The 11,405-nt window shown below is 58.3% G+C and overlaps 1 protein-coding gene across 1 annotated transcript in view; it reads right to left on the reverse strand.

The window, feature by feature from the left end:
- TOM1 (target of myb1 membrane trafficking protein) overlaps nucleotides 1–10,692 on the reverse strand; it is a 14,727-nt gene extending 4,035 nt beyond the window's left edge. Inside the window, exons 1-6 of the mRNA XM_014459145.2 lie at nucleotides 10,516–10,692; nucleotides 7,336–7,469; nucleotides 5,863–5,896; nucleotides 5,438–5,531; nucleotides 4,628–4,748; nucleotides 988–1,063 (exon numbers count right to left, since the gene is read on the reverse strand). Of these exons, the coding sequence (XP_014314631.1) occupies nucleotides 988–1,063; nucleotides 4,628–4,748; nucleotides 5,438–5,531; nucleotides 5,863–5,896; nucleotides 7,336–7,469; nucleotides 10,516–10,605 (549 nt within the window). The 5' untranslated portion in view covers nucleotides 10,606–10,692. The remainder of the gene's footprint in view (nucleotides 1–987; nucleotides 1,064–4,627; nucleotides 4,749–5,437; nucleotides 5,532–5,862; nucleotides 5,897–7,335; nucleotides 7,470–10,515) is intronic.
- Nucleotides 10,693–11,405: the final 713 nt, after the last annotated feature.

Below are 11,405 nucleotides of genomic sequence, written 5' to 3' on the forward strand. Positions count from 1 at the left end.
GGTCCTTCTATACTGGGAGCCGGAGGAATGGCCCCTCTGCTCACACCCGCCAACCGCTTCCTCCTCACACAGAACGAAGCCCACCCTCCTCCCGGCTGCCCGGAGACCTGCAGTCCCTGCTGCCGCTCAGGCTCTGCCTCCCTCCAGCCAGTCCCACCGGCCCGGCCTCAAGCCCCAACCCTCTCCTCTGCCGGCCACGCCTCTGCTCCTGCCTCTGCACCCCAGCCCTGCCATCTCCAACCACTTCCTGAGGAGCAACTCCATCCACCTCCTGGGACAGAAGTCTCACTGTCCAGACGGTGCCCAGACACACGTCACAGGGACGGGCCGTGTGCTTGGAGCTCTGGCCTAGGGGAGGGGTCGCCCACAGAGCTGCTCGGTGCTGGCCCCTGGCGGCCACTCAATGCACAGCCAGCAGGTAAAGGGAACTACAAGGATGTCCAGGATGGCTCCCGGGGTGGTAGGATGGGAAGGCAGGCAGGGAGCTGGGAGGAAACGCAAGGGGGATGGCGGGAGGGGTGGGAAACGCAAGGCGGATGGCTGCCGCTGCGACTCCTGTTCTCTGTTCTGTCCCCCTCTGTCCACACTCCTAAGAGCAGGTCTCTAGAGAGGCCCCGAGGCAGAGGACTGACTGAGCTCAGTCTGGGCCAGGCACCTTCAATACACGCTCACGCATCCTATTACCAGCCCTGTGGGCACAACTGTGAGCTCCGGTACAGAGGAAGCCACGGAGGCCAGGAAGGTGGTCACCTGCCTGAGGACACAGCTGGGGGGGCCGATGCGGGGGGAGCCAGGTCTGAGTCTCTGCTCTAACTCTTCTCCCGTGTGAACTGGGGACTACGTTTCCTCAGCTGTGATATGGGAACACCCACATTAGCTACAAAGGGTCAATGGGAAAACCAAATGGGGAAGGGAGGGGCACGCCAAGCCAGGCCCGGCACAGGGGCCCCAGGCAGCACTCCCTGCCTTCCTCAGGCCTCTGCTCACCGCTCCGGTGCTCTGCTGCCGGGCGTCCAGGGCTCCAGCCAGGCCGTCCGTAGCTTGGGGGTCTTCGTATTTCACCCTGAAACACAGAGGCCCCATGCCATTAGTGCTGCCCTTGCTGTAGGGTGTGCCTGCAGATGTGATGATGGAGGGGGATGGGCGGGGATGAGCTGGAGGAGGGAGCGGGTGCTGCTGGCCCAAGACAGAACCAGATCGCCAAGAGCCAACATCAGATTTGGCCCAACTCCAGGGAGGAGAACTAGGGCCAATGACCCCATGCTCACGGAGAGCTCCTATGCAGACACTCTGTTTGAGCAGTTCCCATCTGATCATTTACAAACTGTGGTTCTGAGCAAGGCTGCGTTTGAATGGGGAGTAAGCTCACGGGTGGGCGGCTGGGTGAGGCGCCCTCTGGTGCTGGCTCACTGCACGACACCCCCAGCCCTCCGGTCTGGCAGCAGGTGGAGGGTGATTCTAACCATCCTCTGGGGGTGCCAGCCAGCTGGGCACTGGTGGGGGGAGGGGGAGGGACGCGGCGCCGCCACAGCTCCCAGGCAGAGGGCAGGGAAGGGGGTGTCTGGTGGGTTTGAGGTGAAGTCTCAGGGGAGCAAGAGAATAAACCAAGAGTAGGAAGAGGACCTGGGCTAACGGGGGGCTTGGTGCCTCCCCTGACTGCTGCAGAGAGATGGGCGCCTGGGGGAGGCAGCCCTGACGTGTGGGGAGAACCTTTATGCTCGCTCTGAACCACAGCAGAGAGGAGGTGAGACCTCAGCCCCGGTCCGTCCAGCACTGAGGTGAAGAAGTGAGTCCGAGAATCCCAGGTGCAAAGGGACACCCTGCACAGGGAGGGGCGGGGGAGCACCCACCCTCTGCTGAGGCCGGGCTGCACCAGCTCCAGGCTTTGGAAACTGGAGTTGTTACACTGAATGCCTGCCATGCCCATTCACCCTCCTGGTACTTAAAGGGGCCTCTTGAATAAGCCCCCCAAATTCCCATGCAGCCACTTGGGAGAGCACCGGGGTCAACTCCCCCCATAAGATGTGCAGTCAGCCAGGGGAGCCGGCCATGAGCGAGCGCATGCCCAGCTGCATGGCTCGCGTTCCCGGCCAGCGGGCTGGAGCCTGGCTATCTGCAGGGTTTCGCTGGAGCCAACCTGAGGCGGATGGTGGACAGTGTGCTCTCATCCTTCCCGGATGGTGGGCAGTGTGCTCTCATCCTTCCAGAGCGCAGCTGGGTGCCCCTGGCTAAATCTGGGCAGTGAGTGCAACGAGGAGGAAGCGATGCCAAAGATTGCGCAAAGCCCTGGCCCAGGGAGGCCGGCTCCCTCAGGCTCGGAGCCGTCACGCTGCTGTCCCTGTGCCCGAGCACACAGGTGCTGGTGGATATGGCAGAACAGGGCACGTCTGGCCCTGGAACAAACAGAAACCGATGCTTCCCTTCCCTCCAAGAACTGCATGTTCTCTCCTAATTACTAATCCCCCCCCTCCATCTCTCTCCCTCTCACACACACACCTGCACAGCCCTGAAGGTTGAGGCTCCGCCATCACTAGGAGCCGTGCCTGCAGCAGTGGAGGGCCTAGCCACCCGCTGAAGCACAATGTCACAGCCCAGACAGGGCTGCAGACCTGGGCCAGGTGTCTGTGGTCCATGCCCAACACAGGAGGGAGGGAGGGCTGCTCCTCAAATGGTCCCTGTAAGGCCAGAAGCTGGACATGAGACACTTAGGGGGACAGAGCATGGGCAGGAAGTGGACCGTGTCCCCAGAACGATGATGTGGGAGAAGCTGAGGAAGGGACTCCCGCTTCCGGCAAAGCCTGGCTGAGGCGCCCCTGACCTGGCTGGCCCAGATGCCCCCTCGCTCTCCTTGGTGCCCCGAGTGGAAGGGCTGGTCAGGTGGAGAGGCCGGGACTGTGCCAGCTGTGGTCAGGGCTGGAGCAGAAACAGAGGGGCTGACAAGGAGCTGGCTTCCTGGTGAGTGGAGGCAGAGCCGGCACCAGATACCAGGTGGACAGACAGGCCTGGGAGGGTCCGAGAGTCCCAGGAGACAGGGTAAGGTGAGGAGACCAAAGGCCAGTCAGGAGACCAGGGCTAAAGAGGCAGCTGGAGCAGAAGGAAGGAGCCAGACAGGAGAACAAAGGGCTGGGGAACTCCGAGCTGGGGCACGTTCCTGCCCCTGCAGGGCACTGGCACTTTCTGCTGGGTGGAAGCCAACCTCGGGGCCCGCAGGACCCATGACCTGAGAAGGCACATGATGCTGTGTCAGACCACCTGCCCTACCCCTGCTCTCTCCTACCTCTGACCTTTGCACATGCTGTTCCCATGGCCTGAAACGGCCATCTTGACCCTCGCCCCCGATCCTGCTGTACGGGTCGCAGTGCCTGGTACACCCCTCCAGCACTCAGCACTGCACGGCAGGGGTCCGTATGCACATCTCTCTCCCCGAGATTGCAGGTCCTGGAGAGAATGTTCTGATGTGCTTTTCTCTCTCCTAGGGCCTGGCTCCAGTAGCAGCAAACATCAGCCAGGCTGGCGAGCCGGGCCAGGTGCCAAGGGCTCTCTGGTGTGGCCAGTGTGCCACCTGCCGGGGCCTCCTGGGCGGGCCACCTCCTGGCTGTTAGGTCCCACCAGACTCATTAGCTTCCACCTGCACAGCAGCCTCACGTGCCCTAACTCCATGGCAACCATGAGCCGCTGGTCCCAGAGCCCTAGGCTTGGGACTATAGACTCTGCCTGAATAAGGATGTGTGGCTCATGGCCCATCAGCCCTCCCTTTCCCAGAGCTGGGTACGGCCAGTGGGCAGGCTGTGGGCAACCCATGGGCCCAGGCGGGCTACACCTGGACATGCCAGAGTGGAGAGGGTAGTTCTGGATTCTTCAGAGGCCCATTGACAGTTTCCAAAGACACCGGCATGACCACTAGGGAGCTGGGGGTCCACTGGGAGGGGTCCTTAATCCAGAGCTTTCCTTGGCTGTCTATCTGGCCAGCCCCAGCCCAGACTTGGGGTCATGAGCAAGGGGCTGAGGACGAGCCTTGGCACACCGCTTCTGACCTGCCTACACAGAGTCCATCAGGGGAAGCTGAGGCAAGTGCTGGCCCCATGCCCTGACTGCCAAGGGCATCTCCCTGGAAGTGGGCAGCCCTATGGAAGGACAGGCCCCCGCTCGGTGCAGAGTGGGGAGACCTGAGTGGGATGGTAGGGACTGGAACGACGGAAATGACTGGACAAGCCCCTGAGGACTTATCAGGAGCCTCCCTGCCCCCCCAGGGGCTTGGTGCACTGGGCACAGAGCAGGGGAAACTGAGTCGCAGACACTGTCCTCGCACCAGACAGACCCAGGCTCCCCACCGAGGAAGCCTCAGTTTCTTCATCTGATCAGATCTTACGAGGTTCTGGCACGCAGCTGGTCAACCTACAGGCCAGCCTTCCCCATCCAGCTCTGCCTGCGGGGCACTGGGTCTGCCGCCTGGCCACGGCTCTGTGGGCCACGTGGGACTGACTTAGGGGCGGGAACTCTGCCACTCTGAGGGGGGACACCAGGGGGCCGTGTGCTTTTCCTCGGGGTGTGCCCACCAACAAGTGGGTTCAGGGAGAGAGTCTCCTCTGATGGGGAGTGACCCAAACTGCAGGGGGCCGCCACTCACTCTTTCCGTTGGTCGGCCAGCGAGCTGCCCCGTGTTAGGGCAAACATGTCAAACTCGTCCTCCAGGCGGCCGGAGGTCTCCAGAGACTGCAGGCCAGCCCTCACGCTGCTGGAGCCCAGGTCTGCGGGGACAGAGAGACACGTAAGACTCCGCCTGCTGCTCTCGCACGCGCCGTGGCCAAGCTGCTCCCTGCCGGGCCCAGGGCTGGTTCTGGGTGGGCAGCACAGAGGGGGGTGCACACAGGGCAGGATGCATAAACGGGGCAGCCACGTGCTGGCTGCGGGACCATGGGCATAGCTACCGCCTCACTTGGAGTGATTTCCTGGGCTTGGCATGAAGCAGGCAGTAAGAGTAAAACCAATCACAGTGATAGGTCAACCATTTGATGGCTAACGTGTGCCAGGAGCCCACTCCGGCCTGGCACTGCTCTGAGCCTGGCCCGTGCCCGAGTTCATTCAGTCCTCATCACCGGCTGTGAGGACGGGCCCATTCCTGCCCGTCCCAGAGGAGGAAGGAGGGCACAGGACGTTCCAGTGACTTGCCCACGCTCACCCAGGCGATTCAGGCCACGGAGACTTCAGTGTCGAGGGCAACCTCAGAACAGTGGGACTGCTGAGGCCCGGGAGGGCTCAGCCATTGTGGGCTGTGAGGGAGAGCCCCATGTCTTGTCCCAGATGCTCAGCCTTGTGGCAAGATTCAGCCTGGGACCCCAGTGGGGTGGGGTCTGGGCTAACATCCTGCTGTTGGGGCTCCAGCTCCAACTGTAACACAGGATGGCACCCCCAGAACTGCAGGGGTACCCGCACTTACTCATTCCTGCCAGCTGGGACGAGAGGCCGCCAGTGGCTGCTGGGTCAGCGCCCATGTCGATGAGGTCAGCTGCCGCCTCGGCCTCACTGGGGGCCTGGGGGAAAGGGAGACCCACCGTCATGCCCCTGCCGGTGGCCTTGCTCCCCTCAGCCAGAAGCACTGGCCTGAGGAGCTGTCTCCCGCGCCCTGCAGCTGTGGCTTCTCCCCTTGGCCTCTAGCTCTGCTGCTCCCTCTGGAGGGCGGGCAGACCCTTGGGCACCAGCTGGTGGCAGAGCTTAAAGGGACAGTGACATAAAAAGCTAGAAGGGGACTTTTCTAGGAGCCTAGACAAGAAGGTGCATCCTGCACAGGATATGGGGTGGTGATGAGCACAGCCCTCCTTTTCTGTTAACAAGGCACGATCTGGTGACAGCAAAGCCGTTTACCTTGGCAGTCTGGCCAGTCCGGAACCGCTCGAACCTACGAGACAGAAAGAGTGAGTCAGGGAGACAGGCTGAGAGGCGCCTCGGCACAGCCAGGCAGAGCCCTTCATGTGCCGTGGGTCGCCCCATTCTCCTCTAGTCTGTTCCCGTGGGCTCAGCATCAGCGCAGCGGTGAGTCTCGTTTGTCTGGGCAGACCCAGTGATGCCTGGCATCCGAGGGCACTATTAACTGTGCCCCTTTCACTTGCAGAAGTGACCCAATTTGGATTATCAACAACCTGGCCACTCCGGTCACGATCAGCGTCAGACAAACGAATAGGAATAGACTAGAGGAGAACATGGGATGCAGAGGTGAGGACTTCTGTGGAAGCTGCTCAGTAATCTACCTGTGTACCTGTGTGTGCCAGGGCCTGCAGTGGTATATGAAAGACACACATCCTTGCACTGCCCCGAGCCACTGGCCACCCTCAGACAGGCCTGGCCTTGGGCAAAGGGGGTTAAGAAGACCTGGGTCTGGGGTCTGTTCGAGTCATGGCCCTGGCCCTTGTTAACTGTGTGACCGTGGGTACGTTACATCACTTCTGAACTTGTCTCCTGTCTGTTAAAAAGGGGATGAGACTAGAACCTGCCTCCCAGATGTGAGGATCAGGCAGACACAGTGTGAGTGGTTGTGAACAGGAAGTACCACCAGGCAAAAGCCAGGCCTGCTCTTTCCCCATTGCCCGTGATCCTGGTGGGACGGCCATCAAAGGGCCCTCCTGTCCCCCCGACCAGTGGGCACAGCAAAGCTGAGCCAGTTTCTCTCGGGGACCTGCCCCTGAACAGAATGACACAAGGTGAGGAAGCATTTGGACCCATTTACTGATGGTGACACCTTGGGGACATGGTCTAAGACAGCGGTCACCAACCAGTGGTCCATAAGGCCTGAAAGGTTGGCGACCGCTGGTCTAGGAGGTTCTGCCCAGAGACCCCTGAGCCGCCCCAGGATCTCTCTGTCCCTCCTGCTCTGTTGGGAGGCCTCGCTGTTCACTCTCCTTTGGACTCGAAATGCTATGCATTTAATAGAGGCTATTCATCCAATCAATTCCTTTTCTAAGTCAGCCGGAAACGCTGTGTGTATGCAGTCAAAGAGCCCTAATTAAGTCCAGTAAGTGGTCCGAGGCCCCAGAGCCAGGCAGCGGTGGAGTGAGCAAGGACAACCAGCCTGCCTGGCTGCGGGCCCACACGCTCAGCCACCACCGCTGCCCTCGCCAGGGGCTGGACACAGGGACATCGGGCAGGGCTAACTGGCGAGGAGAGGAGAGGTAGTGGAAGGCGGGGCATGCGTGCCCACGCTGGAAGAAGACAGCTGAGGGTACATGCCTTGGGTGGCCGGCCTGGTGTTTGAGAGGAGATGAGAGGCCAGCCGTGTGGGGAGACCAGGGCACAGGGTAGGTGGGAGGGACGGGGAGGGTGGGCAGCTGCAAGGCTGGGTACCGTTCGTGGCGCAGGAACACGTTGTTGAGATTGTCGTTGACGATGAGCAGCTCCTCCGTCAGCTGCTCGTTGGCGATCCGGGGGATGAGCTCCAGGACCCGCTGCTGCATGGCTCGGCACGTCCGGTTGAGCTCCTGCCGCGGAAGCAAGTAGGACAAGCATGGGCACCGGACCAGAGCGAGGCCATCTCTCCTGGAAGGGCTCTGGCCCCTGGTGACCTTGGAGAGCAGAGCGGACTCCACACTGGACTGGAGCTCCACAGAGCAGCTTCAGGGGCTCCGCAAACGAGCCTCTGAATTCCACTTCTGTGTTCCACACTCACATTCACCAACAAGCTGGCTCCATGCAGACTTCATTCCCCTGTCGCCATCTTTGCTTAGTTGAACGGAGCTGCCAGGTGGCCCGGCCGAACAAACTGCAGCTTCTCTGGGTGTACTGGGGTATTTTTGGTAACCAAAACATAAAAGATAAACTGGATGGCCCTAGCTGGTTTGGCTCAGTGGATAGAGCATCGGCCTGCGGACTGAAGGGTCCTGTGTTTGATTCTAGTCAAGGGCACATGTCTGGGTTACAGGCTCGATCCCCAGTAGGGGGCATGCAGGAGGCAGCCGATCGATGATTCTCTCTCATCATTGATGTTTCTATCTCTTTCTCCCTTCCTCTCTGAAATAAAAAATATATATATTTAAAAAAATAAAAAATAAACTAGATGGCCTGGCTGGTGTGGCTCAATGGTTGAGTGTCGACTTATGAACCAGGAGGTCACGTTTCGATTCCTGGTCAGGGCACATGCCTGGGTTGCGGGCTTGATCCCCAGTGTGGGGTGTACAGGAGGCAGTCAATAAATGACTCTCTCATCATTGATGTTTCCCTCTCTCTCTCCCTTCCTCTCTGAAGTCAATAAAAACATATATTAAAAAAAAAATAAATAAATAAGCCCTAGCTGGTTTGGCTCAGTGGGTAGAGCGTTGGCCTGCGGACTGAAGGGTCCCAGATTTGATTCCAATCAAGGGCACATGCCTGGGTTGCGGGCTCAGTTCCCAGTGGGGGGCATGCAGGAGGCAGCCAATCAGTGATTCCCTCTCATCACTGATGTTTTTATCTCTCTCTCTCCTTTCCTCTCTGAAATCAATAAAAATATATTTAAAAAATAAATAAATAAACCAGATTAACACCAACTATTATCCACATTTTGAATTTTTGCCTCATTATTCTCAGACTTATTTAAAAAAACACTTTTATTTAGGAATGATAGATTTATAGAAAAGTTGCCAAGATAGTACAGAGTTTCTGTAACCCTTCACTCAACTTCTCCTTAGTCTGGCATTTGTCAGAACTAGGACATGACCATTGCTACAGCGCTATTAGCTAAACTATAGGCTTTGTTCAGGTTTCCCCAGCTTTTCTACTAACGCCCCTTTCTTGTTCCAGGAGCCCACATTGCATTTAGTCATCATGTCACTGATGGGCGCTTTTTTTTAAAAAATAAAGTTTTTTTTGCCCTATCCGGTTTGGCTCAGTGGATAGAGCGTCAGCCTGCGGACTCAAGGGTCCCAGGTTCAATTCCGGTCAAGGGCATGTACCTTGGTTGCGGGCACATCCCCAGTGGGGAGTGTGCAGGAGGCAGTTGATCGATGTTTCTCTCTCATCGATGTTTCTAACTCTCTATCCCTCTCCCTTCCTCTCTGTAAAAAATCAATAAAAAAAAAGAAAGAAAAAAAAAGAACCTGGAGTGTTTTTAAAAAAAATAAAGTTTTGTGTTTTTTGTTAAACATTGTTGTGAGACAGAAACATCGATTGGAAACCCAAGTATGTGCCCTGACAGGAAATCGAACCCACCACCATTCCGTGTATGGGATGACGCTCCAACCACACCAGCCCTTTTCTCCTGGAGGCATCACTGAGACTAGACGCTGTCCAACACTGATTTTGGATCTTTCTGGACCCTTTTAAACCGCCCCCTCCTAGGTCAGGCCTTCTCCTGGGATTTCCTTATCTGCCTTTCGAGTGACTTTCAACATCCGGTGGGCCTCCCCTCGCTTCCTTCCACGACCAAGAGCACTTATGGCTTTGTTTCTACTTCCTTGTCTGCTCAAGAGCAGCAGCTGGAGCCAGGGCCCTGGGTTCCAAACCCAGCTCTGCTGCTTACCAGCCATGGGACCCTGGGCGCATCACATGACCTCTCTACCTCAGTTTGCTGACCTGGAAAATGGGGATAAGAGTCCCTACCTCACGGGAGAGGGTAAAGATTAAGTAAGTGAATGTATATCAAGCATCCACATCAGAGCCTGGCACTTGGGAAGTGCTCGAGGTCCCTGGGCACCTCGCCCGCCTGCTCCAGCAATCACTCACACCCACAGCCCGGGCTTGGGACACACAAAATTAACTGCACTTCAGCAGCCCTGTGCTTCCTAGCTCCCTCACGCCTCTCTCAGCCCTCATGTGGTCTTCACAGTCACATGTCCTTTCGACTCTGAGACTCCGCCTTTCCTCCCGCCCGGAGGGAGGACCCAGGGCAGGGACGCCGGTCAGCTCAGGTTAGCCCTGCCCTCAGGAGTGTGAAGACAGAAACAAAATGAGACCATCACACCAAGCACCCCATCATCCCCCTCATGGGTTCTGTGGCTCCTGGGCCTTTGGGTCCCCCAGCTTTTTCGGTGCCTCTATGAACTGACCTTCCTGGGGGAGGTGCCTCTCCCCAAACCCAGCTCCTCCTGCTTCAGTGCCTGACCCTCATCCCTCACCAGCTGGGGATGTGACTGTGGAAAATCTCCTGACCCACAGGAGCGAAGACCCACAGCTCCCACCTGCCTCCGCCCCGACACCAGCTGCTCTCTCACGCCTGCCTGCCAAGCTTGTAATCTCAAAGGTGGAAATCTCGCCTACCAGCTTTTTCTCAATACCATTTATCCATAGCTTACTCCGGACCAGGCACAGTGCGTAAACCTTGTCTCATGCCAAACTTGTACCATGAAGGCTACTGTTAGAGAGCAATCTTACAGATGAGGAAACGGAGGCAGAGGAGCTATTCTGAATTCCAATCTGATGGAGTCCCAAGTCCCTGGTGTTAACATCTCCTGTGTGATGAAGGGGTTCAGAGCAAGCATGGGAACTAGTGTGGGTGGGAGGGAATGTGTGTGGTCACGTGAGCACAGTCACTGGGGGCGGATGCGGGCTCACCTGTAGCAGCTCCAGGTCTGCGGGCTCTGCCTGGGTGGGCACCAGCTCCGTCAGCATCTCCGACATCACCCTCACGTTCCCACTCACCATCTCCAGCTCGCTGCGCAGCTTCCCGATCTGAAACACACCGTCGCCCCGGTGAGAGAGGCCCGGGGCCGGAAGCCGATGCCGCCCACAGGGACTGAGCCTGGCGCCACCAGCCTGGGTGTGGTGCCCAGAGGAGCTGGCCTCCAGCACCCTCACTCGGCGCCCCCCTCACAGAGGCTCTACCAACCGTTATCATCTCCAAACTGGGGAGCCTGCTGCAGGGAGAGGCCGAAAGGAAAGAAGCGGAGGGCGGATGCACCACAGAGCCCGGCTGGAAGCTCCAGAGCTCCTGGGCCCACGGGCAGCTAACGAGGCCCGGAGGGCATTCCCCCGGAGAGGAGAGTCAGTGGCCGCCTCCCCCTCGGGGATGGGATTCTCCCTCTCTCCTCTCCTAGGCTTTCTGTCTTGCTCCTGGTCTGTTTGTGGTTCTGTGTCCCAGGCTCCTCTGAGGATGAGTCCCAGTACTGCCCCCACCAGGAGTACGAGACAGATTTAGCACTTGTTAGAGGGACAGGAGCAGGTTCTCAGTGATCCAAGGGCCGGAGGTCTTGGCTGGGGGATCATGGCAATCAGGCTGCAGTCCCTTCACCTGGGTGAGGGGGTAGTGAGTGGCCCTGTCTGATGCTGGGGGTTCGGTGGGGGCCGGGTCTCCTCGTGAGTGCAGTACACCGTGGGTGGCCAGAGACCACGGAAGCTCCAAAATTAATCCGGCTGAAGACTCCTTTGATCATGGAACACCTCGTGGGTCTCGTGACAATTAATCTAATTGTGACATTAATCTGAATGTCACAATGTAAATTTAT

The sequence above is a fragment of the Myotis lucifugus genome, unplaced genomic scaffold (assembly GCF_000147115.1).
Source record: "Myotis lucifugus unplaced genomic scaffold, Myoluc2.0 scaffold_103, whole genome shotgun sequence".
Classification (NCBI taxonomy): Eukaryota; Metazoa; Chordata; class Mammalia; order Chiroptera; family Vespertilionidae; genus Myotis; species Myotis lucifugus.